This window comes from Anticarsia gemmatalis, chromosome 19 (genome assembly GCF_050436995.1).
Source record: "Anticarsia gemmatalis isolate Benzon Research Colony breed Stoneville strain chromosome 19, ilAntGemm2 primary, whole genome shotgun sequence".
Taxonomy (NCBI): domain Eukaryota; kingdom Metazoa; phylum Arthropoda; class Insecta; order Lepidoptera; family Erebidae; genus Anticarsia; species Anticarsia gemmatalis.
This window is the reverse complement of record NC_134763.1, coordinates 5,845,710-5,864,657: the sequence shown is the minus strand read 5'-3', so window position 1 is coordinate 5,864,657 and position 18,948 is coordinate 5,845,710. Positions and strand designations below refer to the sequence as shown.

At 34.6% G+C, this 18,948-nt stretch overlaps 1 protein-coding gene across 2 annotated transcripts in view; it reads right to left on the bottom strand.

Moving 5' to 3' along the window:
• The window catches only part of LOC142981231 (neural cell adhesion molecule 1-like), a 94,920-nt gene that overhangs the window by 24,471 nt on the left and 51,501 nt on the right, over positions 1 to 18,948 (bottom strand). For both annotated transcript variants that reach the window (XM_076126989.1, XM_076126987.1), the window contains exon 3: positions 1,158 to 1,290. In XM_076126989.1, coding sequence (XP_075983104.1) covers positions 1,158 to 1,290 — 133 coding nt within the window. The remainder of the gene's footprint in view (positions 1 to 1,157; positions 1,291 to 18,948) is intronic.

Below are 18,948 nucleotides of genomic sequence, written 5' to 3'. Positions count from 1 at the left end.
GTTGTCCGTCTTTGTTTATACAGGTCCAGTGTCTTTTAATATGCTCATTATATTATAAATAGAATTTCACAAAGTTAGGGGCGCCTTTCTGAGCCGGATATTAGCGGAGCTGAGCTGAGTGAAACTGAGAAAGAAATAGATTTTTCTCACTAAAGTTGAAAAGGTTTAATACCCGTGATGCAATAGTGTGTTTATTTGCGACAAACTTTATAAATAATTTAAAGTATTTCCTTATATCTACGTCAATCATGCAGTATTTGCAACTGGGTTTGACTGTTTCACGCTTTAAGACATTTTGTGTTCAGGATCATAATATTTCAAAGAATTATGAAAAAAGTATTGATTTGTAGAAATAAAATAATTGATAAATGCGCGAGCTATTGCAACCTACAAGACCCTGAATTGATCGCTTATAAAATGGTTACAAGTAGTTTCATTGTACTAACGGTAAAGGGTTGACCGTGAAGTTAATTCGACTTAAAATAATAATTTTATCAGACAAAAGCAGTCATGTTTATTTAAAAGAGGGATTATCGCAAAAGTCTGTAGCGTACAACGCCATTATTCATTAGATGTAGTAAAACCTTAACGTAAAAGGTTTGGCAAACCTTACTTTATTATTTATCTACCCGTTCCCTCGCCTACTTTGTCCTCAAGGTTGAAACTTTATGATGATTTGAACGTTTATTAATAGCTAGTACTTTGGTATCTATGAGCTTTTATCAAAAAGTATACCACGCAAACCATCTTTACTATTTCTTTTGTTTTCAGCTTTGCTGAGAGTTATTGCGCAATTCTAAAGCACAAGGTAAATGAGCATGTTGGTCGCATAAATCTATAGAACTGAGCTCGATTAAGATGCTATAAGGTGCAAAGCTCTACGAATTAGAAAAAAAAACAAAGAAATAGATAAGTGTCCTGAAATTATAAAATATTGATAATGAACTAGACGTCGCTCGTGACAAAGAAACGCTAAATATTAAAGAATGGGGTTCCAGAATATACCTTTTTTCAACATCAGGTATCGCTAAATCTCACAAACACAAAATATTATAACAATTAGAGTGATTTAAAAACTAATCCTTACACTATCTTCTTTCTTACGTTATTTTCAATCTTTTATACTAGCACAAACAGTACTCGTCATATCAGCGCACCTGTAAATCGGTTTCCCGCCGCTCTTCCTGAACCAGAGTACCATATAGACCCTGTCTTCGTTGGTGTCAGGTGTGACGTCACAGGGCAGCGACGCCGTGCGCCCCAGCACCGCGTCCACGTCCACCGTCGACACTGTAACAATGGAAACGTTCACTTAGAAACAATATACCGTTCAAGACTTGCACTATGTCACACGTGCCGTCTTTTGTTTTGTCTGTAAGTTCAAACACAAGTACAGTACCTATTAATGGGAGGTTCTTGATTATTGGCATGTTTTTTACCGTCGCCTGTTGTTATTGTCTACGATAAGAAAGGCACATACATGCTATCCTAATGGTATAATGTAAATTTTGAGGCACTTTCCTTTAAAACTTGATAAAGGGCAAGTCCCTACAATTATCAACTATCGACAATTGACAAGCTATCGAGGAACAAATTTGTATGATCTTGAATCTTGATCAGCCACGCCATAGGAAATGATTGTTTAGTACATTTTAAACTGTCAAATACTCGATGCTAGTTAGTACCAACGACTGTTTAAAATTGCATTGTTTTGATTACTACGGGATGTATAAAAGTTATTCCTAGTTTCTATCAATCGACGACTGTATTTAAGACATGTTAAAGGCCTACGTCTGGTTAAGGTGCTTATGAAACAGGAAAACAGATGAAACTCCTATTTTACTTTTAGGTCCTTTGAGGTTTATTTTACGACTTCTATATTTATTTGTTTTGTGTTCATAAACACGTGTAAGCATTTCTCTTTATATTAATATTTGAAGGAACGACGTGTCTCGTAGACAGCTTGATCTATACTTCTAAGAAAGCCTACGTACCTCGTGTAGGTACAGTGTACACATTGTCGAACGAAAAGGATACACATTCAGGTGAAAATCAAAATACCTTGTAAAGGTATGTCAAATGAAGGGCACACCGACAACACCGGGTGTCATTCGAATATGTATTGAAAGTCATGTTTATTTTATTTATGGTAACACCGTTCTGCCATACATAAATAGAACGTCAAAACAAAGGGCATAACTGCTCGCTTTTCCTTTTTCCGTCAGCTCTGAAATATACATGAAAGCATGTCTCTTTACTTGTACGTAGCATGATCTAGTCATTTCATTTGTTATATCGTAAGTATTTGCTTTACACGTGATGTTTTTCCTAAAATTTAGGTATTTTAATTCTCGATTACATTAAATAAACACATAGAAATAATACAAACTTGGAACTCGTGACAAAAAACAACAAAATTAATATACCATTAAGTAATTACGCGTAAACCTTAAGGAAAGGCAACATTAAAGGACATTACAGCAGCCTTTAATTTACAAACAACTTTAATATTCTGTCATTGTGATTTTATCCAGTTAATTATACGAATTACAAAAGGATGACAGCGGCTAGGACGAACCATTTGCATTTAGAAATAATCCAAAAGGGCATTATAATAAAATTTATTACACCCTTGATAAAAAATAACTCGGAGCATAAGACACTTTCAACGGTTTATAATAAAATAAGGAAGCAAAAACTGAAGAAAGGAATCCCCCGTGTAATACATTTATTCATTACGAAAGTAATTTAATGAAAAAGTCACTCTTAGGGCAGACTTGTCATATTTTTTGCTATGTTCCGTATGTATATTATGAGTTAGTAAGTATTGTTTAATGATAAAGACGGCATTGATGTCTGTAAGATGAGTAAAAACTACAGGTATTAAAGGAATTGAAAAAACACGTTGAATAAAAACAAACATACAAGAACAATGAATAATTAAACCACTACTATCAATTTTTTTTTCATAAACAGGTAAGTGATTTATAACTGTCTAGAATCTAGGTCAATTTATCTTACTACTATTAAAACCAGAAAGGTTTTCATGAACATTAAATTGGAGTGTATAGAACGTCATAAGTAATAATTAACTAGCTATAATGAGTCCTTCGGAGTTATAAGTAGAGCTAAGTACGTCCTACATTATGCAGAATACTCTCATTAATGTTTAATTAAGCATCTGTTACACTTACCTATTCCGTTCAGAGTCGTTTTAAATGAACTATTACATTATATATTATTTGTGCTACACTTTTATGCTTATTTGCTCTTCGCTTGTAATATTTAAATTGAAAATGTACATTTCACGTAATTATAATTTCATATTATTTTAAAACCAATCTCACAAACTACTCACATAGTATTTTTGGCAAATGATAATTCTGATTAACAGTTTATTTCATAATTTATTTAAGCTTTTGATATGTTTTGATTTAAGCTTGGATATCCAAAACAAATAACCGGGCGGGCCGTCAACTACATTTATTTATCCAAACAGAAATTCACAGTAAATAAACAAAAAACAGCAACGCAATTTATGACGGAGCACCCATAAGTATACCGTTTTCTCGTTGTAGCACGGGTCACTAAAAACGTAACCATGAGGTTGGATGAAGCGAGTGTTTTGGCTCAACTGCCTACAGTTTAGGACCAACATTTATCTCGGCGAAGTTAATTGGGGCTCTGTGTTTTTCCTCTGTGCATTTATACATGTCTACGGACTGTTAGGTGTACGAAAATTTCTTTTGGCAATTTAGTTACATGTAAACATACGTGTTGGTGCCCGGGATCAATTCAATAAAGCAATTCAAAACTCGATTGTCGGATACAAAGGGCCGCTCTATCACATCACTGTTTGTGGAAATTGTATTGAGCACTCGTTTTGATTTTGCGGACATGTGTACAAGAGTAATCGCCGTACACAATAGGTTGTAGCTTTTAAGTTAGATTGCAAGACAGTTTCTACTGCAAAGTGATTCTAAAACTAGAGCAAAGCAAGCATTTCTAGAACTAACTTCGTAAGTCGCCATTTTCGATCATGGACTTATATTTAATCATATCCACAGCCTCATAATTGCTTAAGGCCCATCAAAATGAACAACAGTCGTGAGACAAGTCGTTATAAACTAAGTACGGATATATTCATATAATATGTACGTATGTGTTTAGTTCCAGATATTAACATAACAATTTATGTTATTGTTAACTCCTTCAACTAAGCCTAATGTTGTAGTGTGCATAATAACTTACTAAGTTAAACTTGGAGTTCTCCGGAGTTAGTGCGGAAATATATCTCCTATACGTTTCGGTTACCTCGCGTTTCATATTACTAGATATAGTTTGTGGCTCCGCCCACTTGAGATTTGCTTTACCATCTCTCAGAATCGAATATTTATCTATCGTAAAAAGCTACCCCAATCAAACTATATGAGCTAAGCTAGAATATCCTATCAAAAAGCCGAGATATTTTCCCTAATTTTATTTCCACACAACACTCGAAAGTACGTAAAAACGTTTGAAATTAGGATTTATATTTAATAGCAGCACAACGGTAAAAGCTCTCAAATTTTAACAAAGAGTCACGTCAGTCAGTCAATATGTCTTACTCGCAAATCGCGTCAGGTAGCCATATTGAGGCTGAAGCCGAGACGAGGCATACATTATGATAATTCACGGAATATCCGACGGAAGAGGCAGTGCGCCACAAAATGCTCCGCGGCACGACATGAAACAGTTTCATAATAAACATGTGTTCTTTTCTATCGTTTTACTACACAATAGAGACGCTGTAATGAAAGGAACACGCAGCTTATTATATGAATGGTTTTTGTGCAGTTTAGTGATACTGAAAGATCATGCGGTGACGTCATCAACGTTAGAGTTGTTCATACACAGTTTTACAAGATCTTTGAAGTATTCCAATAGTTGGAAATATTTAGTACTGTGCCTCGATTCTCTTCTACTATCGACTAACGACAACCGGCTAGCTATCGAATTTTGACATTTAGAATGCACTGCCAAAATGTTTCCTACGACACCCGACAGAGGCGCTGATCAGATTTTCATACAAAATTTCTCGATGACAGTTCGGTTGTCGTTAGTCGATAGTAGAAGAGAATCGAGGCACAGATCACGATTTCACAAATTTTATCATAAATAAGTTACGTCTTACGTCATTTTTTTTTACCACAATGTAGCTTCAAGATTTAATATCATTTTCATCAGCTCGTTAACGAACTGTTGAACAATGAATGGGTTAGGCACAACTTGCTGGTCTTTACAAAAATATTTTAAAACGAATAAAACCTTTTTATTATTCTTAGCCGGATATATTTTTTTACAGAGCACGTAATAACAGACTTTAAAAACTTATATTTTCCTTATCCGTTTAATATTGATTGGTAAGACAAAGAAGAAGGATTAAAGTATATAATTATGATTATGATAATTAATAAGTTTGTTTCATTAACACATAATTTATTGTCGAATTCACCGTATCTTTATGAACATTAAAACATCGCACAAAGAGATCGTATAATCAACGCGGTAAATTAATATTCCTTCGTGTAATATGATAAAATATGGTTCAATAAGTTGAATGTCCTGATATGACATATTTTACGAGTGTATGTACTATGTAGGTACATATTTACCTTCCTTCAGTATTTACTTCGTGTGTGTACTTACTCGTTTAATACCAACGTTTACTGTTATCCGAGGATAAAATACCAACGAAATCCTTGTATTAAACCTTTTACATGTTTTATAAGGACGAAATTAAATTGCGTTTCTTTTAAGACATTTTCTCATGTACCATTTAAAATTCAACAATAAAATAACATTGCCTCTTTGTGAAACGAATGCTGCTCTAATCCATTGCTTTACGCAAAACAAGGAAACTGCATAAATAATGACAACGGATTTACAATATGTACTTGAAGAAAACTGTAATTGCTCGTAGATAATAAAGCTAATCCAGACTAACAATATTAATTTTAACCCTCAATAATTTCATAAAACACACTGCGATGTAGGTCAAAAATAATCCGACACAAAAATAATATTCATCCAAAAAACGATTAGCTGAACGTAATCGCAGCATTTACAAGTTTTCAAACATATATGCATCAATGTAGTCTTTTCAATACAAACGCTGAACAGGTAACCTCAGCAAATCGACAGATATTCGAGGCAACTAGCATTTCAGGACGGCGAACTATTGACCTAACCAAAGCAAAACAAAGGTGCTTATTACACGCCGCCGTATTAAGCGAGGCACATGTATCGGCCTGCGCGAATGGATTGCCTTAAAAACGACTTTGATCACGCGAACCCTCTGATTCACCTTTCAAAATGTAGAATAACTCTATATTTGTCATACTATAGCACCACATTTTCCCAACGGAGACAAGCATGTCACTTGGAATATTTTATTTTTCTCATATCTAGTTTATTCTCATCTCAATTTTAAATATTTTATGAAAAATGGTTTTTGCAACATCACTTTTAAAAATATGTTGATTACAAACATATTAAAACGTTTATATGATTTTCAGACACAAAAGGACCATTTAAAACTAAAAGTTTACGATTTGAAACAATAAAACGTGTATTATCTTTGCATAAAGCGCACATTTTATCTATGTGAAATGAGCATCGTTACTTTAGATTTTAGATGGCAATAAAGTATACGAAGATGTTCAACTCTCAAACAGCTTTGTTTTACGCTAAATCTTGGTAAGTGTCTTTAAAATGAAAGGACCAAACTTTCCCCTATTGCGCACCTAATTACGGGTTAATGTGAATACTCAATGAATGACGCTGAATGACTATATTAGAAGATTCGTTTGTTTAGACAAGACACACCAAAACAAATCGAATTTAAAATTCGAAATACGAATTTGGAGCACTGCAGTAAACAAGAGCACGACTAGAATCGAAAACACCCGTAACATAATAATATGTTTGCGAACCAGATAGTCGATTTGAACCGATTCGAAATATCACGTTTGGCACGGTGTCTTGAATCGATTATTCAATTCGAGTGAGTTTCGTGAAGACTGGAAATCGGTCAGCGACGCCGCAAGGGACCGTCGGCGCACTCCCAGAGGTGTGGGACCACGTGACTCGACTTTATTTCAACCCGCCACCTTTGTTCCACGTCGCGTAATAGCGAACAATCTGGAAGGATGATGTGATTTACTGTTTACGTTGGTTTTATGCCGATTGAACTGATTTTGCTAATGCAAGCGATTTTAGAACTACGGGAGAGCTTTTGCATGTTTATTTGAACCAAACATACAAACAATATCAGAACTTTTTTACTGAATCTATTTTAACTTGTACTGGTATCCCGAATACGAAATGTATTCCTAATTTCTACGCGATCACACTGTAAGAGTTATTTTTAAGTATGTTCATTAGTGCCATAAATATGACAAAATATCCAAACCACGAGCTTAATGCAGGGACCGCTGAGAACATTGCATTGTATAATAAGAACAACTTTGAAAATTAAATTAATAAGTAAACTTTGGTCAAAGCTTAATAGAAATGTATTATTCAACAAGCACAAATACAATTTCTAAACCCGATTATAATCAAATGGACATCATTAACACTAAATCCGATACGAAATAAAATTAATTATCCGCCGCGGACTTCATTGACGAACAAAATCGCACATTAAGTCCAGCGACCGCGAAACCTCATTTAATAAATATTATATAGCTGCAGAATAAATAATTTCGAATAGCACCAAAGCATTTTCGATGCAAATTAATATGTGGAACAGGTGAAACAGTATTAAAGCCAATCCCCGGTCGCAAGTTCTTGCGTGACTCCATTTTATATTACAACCGTAACATTATAGCTTTTGTCCTAATTGCACTAATGATTCAAATTAATAACCAGGAAAGATAATGAGATGTGTTACACGCGTAATGTAATTAATTTCACTGGGTTTTTATCATGGAATCCGTTTAGGGTGAACATTTATTTTTGAATACGCAGACCTTTTTAGATTTAGCGTGTTTTTTCTTAATATATTTGGGTTTTATATTTATTTTAAAAGGCTTTTTAGTTTATTTTTTTACTTGAATAGATGAAAATGAAAATATTTATTAAATTTATTTAGGGCTTGGTGCGCTGAGTACCCTGGGGCTGGGTTAGATTTGACAGTTAGGTTCAAAGGATATTTAGATGAAATTATGTTTGAGTTAAGTGTTATCATGATCAAGAGGCGTGAATTTTTCTTATTATTCTAAGAATATATAATTTGAATTGCGATTTTATAATACTTAGTGACACATGAGTACTGTAATAATTATTTGGGTATTCAAAGAACAACGTTCTATAACAGAATATTAAAATTAAAGGTCGTTTAAAAACTGACAGCTTTACCGTCTTTAAATACTTTCAATTATGGTAGTAATTACTGGTTTAGTTCGAGAAAATTACATGTTTACAAAGTTTATTTTTATAGTTTGTAAACAATTTGTTAAAAATTCTTATAATAGGTGCACAAATGGTAACAATATAAAAACTATGTAGCGCTAACGAACGAACACTGAGCACGCGACGGCAACTCATGACAAGCTTTTTTAATCAATTTTCTTAATTTATTATGATTATCGATTCATTAGATTTTTTTGTTAATGATTGAGATAGAATTGGTTTAAATGCAACCGTTCAGCATTGCCCGTCAACGCTAATAAAAAAGTATGACATAATAATTTATAATTAATTAAACGATGAACATGTATGCTTTGTTAAAAAGCATGTTTTAAGACCATCTATAGATATTTATTCCGGCTCAGCTTTTAAAATCAACCTTCTTCTATAACACCTAGAAAGATGACCTACTTAATTGTTCAACTATTTCGTTTTATAAATTGCTGTCCTATTAATTTAGGTCACTGTTCAAACAACGGAATACTTTTACATTTGTTTATCGAAAGAATTCTTTGGTGAACTTTTGCAAATCTATGTGGTTCATTGCAGTTTCAACGCGATGGCTTACATAACAGCTCAGTAGAACCCTCATTTAACTTGAGACAATACAGCGCAATATTATGACCATTGTTTGTCACATTCAAACTTAGTCGCTTTTACCCACTTCCATCCAAGTATTTTAATAAAAAGTCTTCACTCAAAAGGAACTTGCGAGGAGTTTCATGCTCTCAGTAAAGGTGTATATTTGCATGATTTTAATTAAAATCTACTTTCCGTATAGCGTTAACGTTCATAGAAAAAAAAAACAATTATGAAATGGACTAGGAGTAGAGCATAAAATATTTTTCGTAATTTGAATAAAAAGCGAAAGATCTTCTTTTAAATGTATATAACATTTTTATCTTTCATTGTTAGATTTTACTTGACACAAAAATGTTAACAAGTAAACAGCCCCATTTAGAATTCAGTGTATAAAATGTAACTGTGTTAATAATATTTTACATTTACTTTTCCCTATATTTTATAAAAATTATGAGCATTTCCTTCACAGCCATTTTCCTTTTAGGTCTTTTGGCCAATACGAAACGCTATCTCGGTTCTAATAAATATGGAAATGCCGAGAATGACGGGGCTAAGAGGGGGCGACGAACTCGCAGTCATTAGCTCAATGGTCATTTGATATAGTAACGGCATAAGGAAAACAGTCGGGATTAGCTTAGGGCCGGAAAAAGTGGCGTGTTCGAGAGGCCTTTACCTTATTGACACGGAAAGAAAGTTCAGTTCATAAAATCTATGTTTTATGAATAGTGGAATGTTCCTACCAAACTCTACTAATTCCAGGATAATAATTAAGGAAATTGAGATAAAAGTTTTCCCATCTTTTGGTAGGCTATATATTGGATACAAAATATTGAACAGTACGTATTTAGGAACAATATAATTTTTATCTGGATACGCGCGACATTTGGAGCAACTTGAAAAAATCTTTGGGGTGAATACGAAAAAGCGTGTATGACATCATTATTTTCTAAGCTCTCGTGAATTATAGTTATATGTATCGCGATCGTTTGTCAAGTTTTTCCGCAAGTTCGTTAGTATTTGACAGTGAGGTGTAGGAACTAATACGGGTGTGGAGGCTCGTTAGAAGCCGACAAGCTCAGGTGAGGCCATGGTTCGTTAGTGATGCGACACGAGTCTTCGCCTCGGTGCCACATCGATCCCTTACTCGATGTATTGACAAGTTTCAAGGCAAATCGTGATTGTTCATGACAATCGTTACAAGCATTGTAGCCGTTTTTGCATCAAACAGCCTCTATTCGGTGTTAAAATACGATAAATTTATTAAAAACCATTCTACATTAATGAAAAAAATAATTAGTGTTTCCCGGAAGTGTATCTTTTTCCTTTTAGTAAAAATTCAGACACGGTAAGCTCCTCTCATATTACAGAAATCTTCATTACAGCAATCGGTTTATGTTTCACGTTTCATAAACATTTTCTGAACTAAATACCCATAAATTAAACTTTTCATTTTAATGAGCTATTTAAATATTAGGACCTTGAATAAGTTCTCGCTGTTTTTTTGTTTTCAAAAATTTTTTATTTAAAATACAATGCTTACAATGACATTACTCAAAGTATTGTCCATCATTAGCGACCACTTTCTCCCATCTTTCTGGTAGCAATTGAATCCCCCGTCGGAAAAATGACTCATCTTTCGAGGCAATCCATGAATCAAGCCATTTTTCGGTTTCTTCAAAAGAATGGAAGCGCTGTTCGCGTAAACCGTGCGCCATCGACCGAAACAAGTGGTAATCGGAGGGGGCTATGTCCGGTGAATACGGCGGGTGGGGTAGAACTTCCCATTTAAGTGTGTCCAGGTAAGTTTTGACTGGTTTTGCCACATGTGGCCGAGCATTATCATGTAACAAAATCACTTTGTCGTGTCTCTGCTCATATAGTGGCCGCTTTTCTTTCAGAGCGTGACTCAAACGCATCAACTGAAGTCGATAGCGATCTCCCGTGATAGTTTCATTAGGTTTAAGCAGCTCATAATAAATTACGCCCCGCTGATCCCACCAAATGCAGAGAAGAAGCTTAGAACCATGGATATTTGGTTTAGGCGACGATGTTGATGCGTGACCCGGCATACCCCAAGATTTTTTTCGCTTTGGATTGTCGTAGTGAATCCACTTTTCATCCCCAGTGACGATACGGTGCAGAAAACCTTTTCTCTTTTGTCGTTCAAGCAACAATTCACACATGAGAAAACGTCGCTCTACGTCTCTCGGCTTCAACTCATACGGCACCCAATGTCCTTGCTTTTGGATCATTCCTAACGCTTTTAAACGTTTTGAAACTGTTGACGCATCTACTTGTAACGTTTTCCCAAGCTCTAGTAATGTCTGACATGGATCTTCTTCAAGCAATGCCTCCAATTCTTTGTCTTCAAATTTTGTCGGCGCTCCAGAACGCTCTTTGTCTTCAAGGTCAAAATCATTACTTTTAAAGCGCCTAAACCAGTCTCTGCACGTTGTATTCGACAAAGCATTGTCACCATATGTCTCAACGAGAATTCTGTGTGCTTCTGCTGCAGATTTTTTCTGAATAAAGCAGTGCAATAAAATTCCCCGCAAAAACACTTTATTTGGCACAAAAGTACACATTTTCACAAAATGCAAATAAATATGTAGTTGACACTGTGGTAAATTTTATGCTACTATAATTTGAGTTTACATATAGCACTACTTTGGTGATTCGTCACCATACGAAATTTCAGGCTCAGAGTGCCGCAACGTCATCTTACAAAAAACAGCGAGAACTTATTCAAGGTCCTGAATATTATTACTTTGAGTCGGCGTCCTTAATGAAACATATACATAATTACGCTATAAGCTGTACAGTTTAAAATGTGAGCGTTTGGTGACGCAGAATTTATTCATGAACTTCAAGCCGTATTACTTCATTCTCAAAACATAATTAACGCGTAGGTGGACTTTTGATACATTTAATCAAAGGGCACTTACTATTTGCCAACATGTTTTGTCGTTATATACCTAGTACCTATGTACTTACAAATATGATAGAAACATCCATTCAAGTGCAATGTTCTCTCGTATATGCATATTTTTAACGTGCAGCACGTAAATAAGTTTAAAACAGTTTTTACTACAGCATGTTAAAGTTCATTAAGTCTATATAATGGATAGCATTAGTTCATAAACAAAGGAAGGCAACAATATCACGTGTCACACGTTGCGTGGAGTGTTAGTGCTGTCGAGTGGCTGTGCAACACGGCACACGCCTCGTCGCCTGCCCTCCAACAAATTGGGACTGAGTGCCACGCACCGGCTGCCCTACGTCATCTATACTGTTAACGAAACGCGGTAAGCGGACATATCAATGAATTCATGTACAATAAAAGATGTGATAAAGTAAGACCAGGTTAATTTTTATTCAAATTTGTAAAAAAATAAATAGTCGTTCGACGCAAAATAAACGTATTATTTGTTAAGTAAAATAACTAAACTCTACATTTGGTCTCGGTGAGCAATTCACTAAAGCCTAGGCAAATTAAATCGCGCCAAAGTACCACTTACAAAACCGAGCAATTGAATAAGTAGTTAATAAAGATTGTACGAAAGCTGAAAAACACGAAGAATATGACGTAACAAGTAACAGAAACAGTCAGCTAAAGCTATTATAGTATAAAGCATTCCACTCGCAAGTGAACGCGACCAGTCGTCGGTACATAATAGGCCCTAATCCTCTCATGCGTGTTTAACAGTTGGATTACTCGATTAGCCACCCTCAAAATTTCTAACAACGAAATTCAAAATTCAGCGCTCTTTTAATTGACCGAAAAGGCCTGTCACAGAGCGTACCCGAAAAGTTTTCAGCGATTATTTTTATTCATACCCGTTTTTGTTCTCCACGGAATTATAACGCTAAGTACAGCTTTATAGGCATGTTTTAATATGCATATTTTTTGTGGAATATTGGTTTATTTTTAGACGTCGTGTCGTATGTAGGGCAAGACTAATTATAGGCTGATTTATTTAATGAAAAGAGGTTCTTTAGTGTTCCTTTCTTCCCTACATTAAACTGGTTTGTCACTAGAACTTTAATAGATTTGGCGCGTATTTATGCAATGCTACTAAGGGTTAAACCCTTAGTAGCATTGCGTTGAAGTAGTTTATCATAAACAAACTTTAACTTTAGCTCTTAGCCACGATACACATATCTACCAATCAACACCAAATAACATCGGACATTTCACTAGCACGACAATAAATGCGCAACCAAAGAGTATTTGCAAAAGGGTGTCAGAAAGTTCTGCCGAAAAAAGCACAAATGCCGTAGTCTTTATTCAAAACCTTTGTGGAAGTTGACGTGAACTCGTCGACACGAAGTGGAGCGGCCCAAACTGCGAGTGTGAAAATGAAAAGCGTTCTTGTTTAGGCTTAAATGCAGACTTGAGACGTAAAGTCAATGTTAACTTCATAACGCTAACAAACAACGCGAAATTTTCGATATAACTTCTTAATATTGGTTCTCTATTTTAAAGACATGACGAGCGACAAATCTGTTAGTTCTTCTCCTACGTTAAGATAATAATGTGCCAGAATTTGATATGTTTGCAGCGACGAATTAAAAAAAAATTGACACGTGTGTATCTCTCTCGAACTCAACAACGAAAAGTTAAAAATACATTACGCTTATCGATCGTCTGAGGTCACTAAACCATCCCAGTCCTCTGCCCTGAGTAGTAAATCCACAAACAAAAACATTATACGCAATCCCTTAACCCTCTCAAAAATGTTTTGTGATCAAACAATTTAGATAACATATTACTATTACCAGAAAAATGTTTGACAAGAAATATTTTGATCCACAAAAACGATATGAATCTAAACTATCAAATAACATATAATGTTACGATTATGAAAGGGTCATCAAATGTTAGCGAAATTGCTGATGGAGCTAGGTAATATCAGAACTCGCAGCTAAGCTGAGCTTGGTTTAATTTTAGCTTTCAACCCCAATGGCTGGAACATTATCATTTAAATGTAGTTTACTCTCGAGATAAAGTTGGCTTCTTTAGTTTTATAAGTTGGCTAGAAAGCAATCATTCGCTACTACAACTGTTACAATCGATAATTTCAATTATATATTTTTTGTGTTTCATATTTACATAATAATATGTAAATTGTGTGTATATGCAATACGAAAGCGTTATTATATATCCAGAAACTTTATTAAATGACACAGCCACTAACTGAAACGGTGGACAGAAACCTAGGAAATTTTCTTTTTTAATTCCATCTTTTAAAAGTGTACATTTCAATAAGAAAACGTAGAAAACTAAGTGGATAAATGTAAAGCCCTATACCTACGTAAAATTAAAGTCACGCAACTGTGTTTGAGAGAGTAAATGCGGCTTTGTCGCCTAACATGTCCAATAAGAACCGCTAAAACTAAATTAGATTTCACTTGTTAGGGTTGACTAGTTAATTCTTGTAAGTTACACCTGATTAAAGTGTTTTTAGAGGTGCGACCACATGCGGCTTTGAAAGTTGGGCTACGTGGAGCAATTAACTCGCGCTCAAGGGACGAGCTACACTTTAATTGTAATCAAAACATCACAGAATAGTTACAACGGCCGTGCTAACTCGTTGCACAACTCGAAATTTAATTACGACTTCGGTTAGACTCAAAATTTACAAACACTTAGAGAACTTGTATAATAAAATAACAGCACCCTAAATTCATTTTACATATAAAAGCTTCGCAAATATTTTGCATTCCTTACAGTGGAACGTATTACGAAAGTAATCACAAATAATGAAAACCACCTATACAAACTCGGATAGATTAAGTTGTATTAGAAGTACTAAGCCGAAATTCCACAATTTTCACGTAGAATCTAACTTCGGATCCCACAGGAACAGAACATAGTTACGTTCCATTGGTTACAGTGGTTTCGTGTGATTGCCCCAAAGTTCCTCACAAGCCTATATAAATTCTTAGATCGAAACAGACCTAATTTAGTTAACAAAGTAGCCTAACGTGGAATCAATTCCAGTTAATGTTATATAATATCATATTGCAGTATAAAGGTACAGAAATTGGGGCAACTGCGGCGTCCGACCCACCTGCTTACTAAATTCGTTCGGGTAGGCAAATCCAGAAAACCACATATGGCTTGTGAAGTTTCCCGGCGTGAACCAATTAACCTCTAGAGAGAAACCCCCTCAGGTATTAAACAAAATTGACTCCAATATAATTTTACATTCGCTAGGTAGCCGAAAATGAGATTTAACCTAGGATAGGGCTGTCATAAACGTAGAGCCCACGACCGGGCCGTTTGCGATAGGCGGCTGAAAAATTAAATTAGCAACTAAGTATGTATCTACTGTAAAAGGGTAATTTTCAAAAGGGTAAAATATGTTTAAGTGGAAGACAGAACACCCATGTTCACTTGATATTTTCTGTAGAAAAATTAAATAGCCCACATTCTATATCTAGTTCTAATGGCTGTAAGGATTGAATACAGACTCTGTTTTATTCTACAATACCCTCGTCATTCTGTAAGTTTTAATTTAGTTTTAATACATCCTATAACATATTTTTGGGAACATGAAGCAAAGTAACACTAGCCATTACTGTCAAATGATAATACAATATCCATAAAAATAAGCCTTCGAAAAAATGTTACCTATTCGATATAACGATGGTTGTTTAACGCCGACCCTACTGTAAACAAACATCTCGGATGTTGTTTTGTTATGGGCTGGATAAAATCATAAACCGTCATATTATCTATCCGCAATGTATGTTTAATGTTACTGCAAATCAACTTTATACATCCTTTGCCGTTTGAACCAGGCTTTTATAATTGCGGAAGGGGAAAATTCATAATGTTGTATGGTATCCGTTTCTCATCACTTGGAAATGAGAAAATAAATGCGATTTGAAGCATCATAAGAGAATGCACTTGTTAATACCGTGGGTAGGTCACTTATTTGGTACTGATTATACTAATGCTAAAGTTGAAAAATCATAGATAAATGTGACATTTAATAAATCGTACGATAGACACCAAAACATTAGCCGTCATTTAAGAGTTATATATCTACGAATATCAAGTAGGTGGGTACGAGTAGAATAGAACAGTTATTTGCATGGAGAATTTACTTACCAAAGCAAAGTCAGTTTAATTATTATAAATGTTGGTATGACCTAAATGTAGTACACCGGTCTTAAACCCAGTAGCGACTCATTGAATCTCCTTCACTTACAATAGAATTATTGGAATTGAAATAGTTATCGAAACTATTGCCAAGATGATAAATAATGTGCTTAGTTAGACTAAGACCAATGCTATTAATTACAGCCACTGAAAATGGAACCGCAATGTATCGGATTCTTGATGTAGGAGTTAAAGATAATGCTTTTAGTGAATAGGTTAATATAATTAATGGTAAGTTCAGAGCTAATACTAAGTAAACTGACATCAACATCAGTCTTGCTTTAAGTCAGAAGCTCTGCTGATTGATAAACGATCATACGGGTCAATATGTTCGCAACTGCATGCTTCTATTTGCACAGAACATCTCTGTGCTTCAGAGGATACAATAAAGACAGTGCTTGTCGCTTTAAAAAAAAAACTCTGATTCCTTCTTTTGTCTTATATGACATACATATGTATATCTTACTTTTGCCATTGCAGTAGAAAACTCCAGATACAATAAAAACATTCTGATCAATTCGAACTATTATCAAAATCTTTAAACATGACGTATTCGGAAAATACATTAATACATAAAACTCCCAGTATACATTCATATTTATATACTTATCTGTAATACTCATTTACATTATTGGTAGAACTCCATTTAAGCACATTAGCATAAAGAAACATGTAACACAAACCGCTCTTAAATCACCCAACGTGGCACCAAGTCTTTACTATTGACGACGCTATGAACGCATAAAGACGACATTAGCATGTACAATGTGAGCCAACTGTGTAACTAACGTTATATAATCTATACTAATATTATAAAGCTGAAGAGTCTGTTTGTTTGTTTGAACGCGGTAATCACAGGAACTACTGGTCCTATTTGAAAAAATATTTCAGTGTTAGATAGCCCATTTATCGAGGAAGGCTATTGGCTGTATATCATCACGCTACGACCAATGGGAGCAGAGTACGAATAAAAAATGTTACTAAAACGGGAAAATTATGACCCATTCTCTCTTATGTGACGCAAGCGAAGTTGCGCGGGTCAGCTAGTTTAGTTATATTTATGTATTATCGAGTTCACTCGGTCGTCCAGTCACGCACGGCTTGCAATCACCCGGAAATCTATGAATTTTGCCCTATTACCTCAGCCTGCAGAGCCGAACCGACTTTGTACGTTTGTACCGAAATTACAGGCTACAAAACATTCAGATAGCATTTATTGACAACGTGATAACACGTTTAATACGTACAACAACAAAAAATGTTTCGATGTTGGATTTATTTTGACATTTTAGTTGTGTGAATAGCTGTATTCGCGAGCGTGGCAACAATGCACTGCATTTTTATGTATATACTAGTATAAAAGCACATATTTTTAAGTTCACGTGGATCGACATTAAATTCATACATTGTTAGTAACATATAACTTGTTAAAGATACTTGTTAAATTTCGTCTGAACATAACATTTGCCATTAACCGGGGTAACAACATTTTTGTAAGATTGACGTGACCATAAAAAAAAAACATCAAAATAGGTCTCCCACTTTTATCAAAACCTATAATAAAACGAAAAATATTAAGTAACGGCAAAAAACGGAGCCAGAAGGAAACCAAACAGAACACGAAAATTACTAACAAGTTAAATAATTTAAAACATACAAAGTTTTTACAAGATATTTAAAATACTACTTGTGTCTATTTTACGCTAGCAAAGCTCTTAAAGCAAGCACTATTTATTTAACAAATTCAAACGATAACACAGACAGCTACTCGGTGAGTACTCGCAAAACTAATAAAATGTTATTTTATACTACAGAACCGCAACTTTACGCACACTTATTCCGAGTACAAGTACAATTTTGTTCGCCCTCACAAGAATGTAGTCGAATATTCTGTGAGTAGTGCCCATTCGCTTATTTTCGCTCTCTTGAACTCACAAGATCCTTGACCTACAAGTAAAATATATTTTATATTCCAAGCCAAATGTTATTGATTGTTACAATGAAATATTATTAAATTCATGTTTATTGGCTTAGAAATAATAAATAAATCGGTGGTAGGGACAACGTATATAACATAACTCAAATATTTGTAATATTTGTTTTGATCTGACTGTTTTTTGTAAGAATAAAAATTGTGGGTCGGTAATGCGTTAGTAAATATTAACACCCGAGGGTAAATCTCGAACACCTTTAATAAACTAATTTTCAAAAATACTACATGTATAACAGAATTGGGATATGTAGCATAATCCTATGTTTCCATTGTTCAATCATATGAGTAAAGCATGGTCTCAAACTTCAACTAATATGAATAGAACCATTTCATAAAAAAAATACTTGTCAAACAGGCTTAACAACTAGAAATAATATTACGCAAAGTGTAGACCGTTCTAAACGTGACCTTAGTACGTTTTATAGTCTTACACTTAGGTTGCAAAAAGCAAGTTTCTATTTAAACTTTCACTCTAAATACAAAACTTTAAGCTAAAAGTAGTAAAACGAAATATTAGGTTTTAAACGAAAAGTTATTAATGTCTTTGTAAAATTATATTAAAACAAATGCAGTCAATGTGTAAAACCGCTTTTGATCATAAAATTTGAAGGAGGTGAGTCAATTTTTACTTAACGATGAAGGCAAAAGTTTTAGGAGTATACTAGGCTTTAAATCCTCCAGTTTACGAGAGAATAGGTCGGTCTCAGTGTAAAATACCACACTGTGTTATGCCACCTGAGCCTTTGAA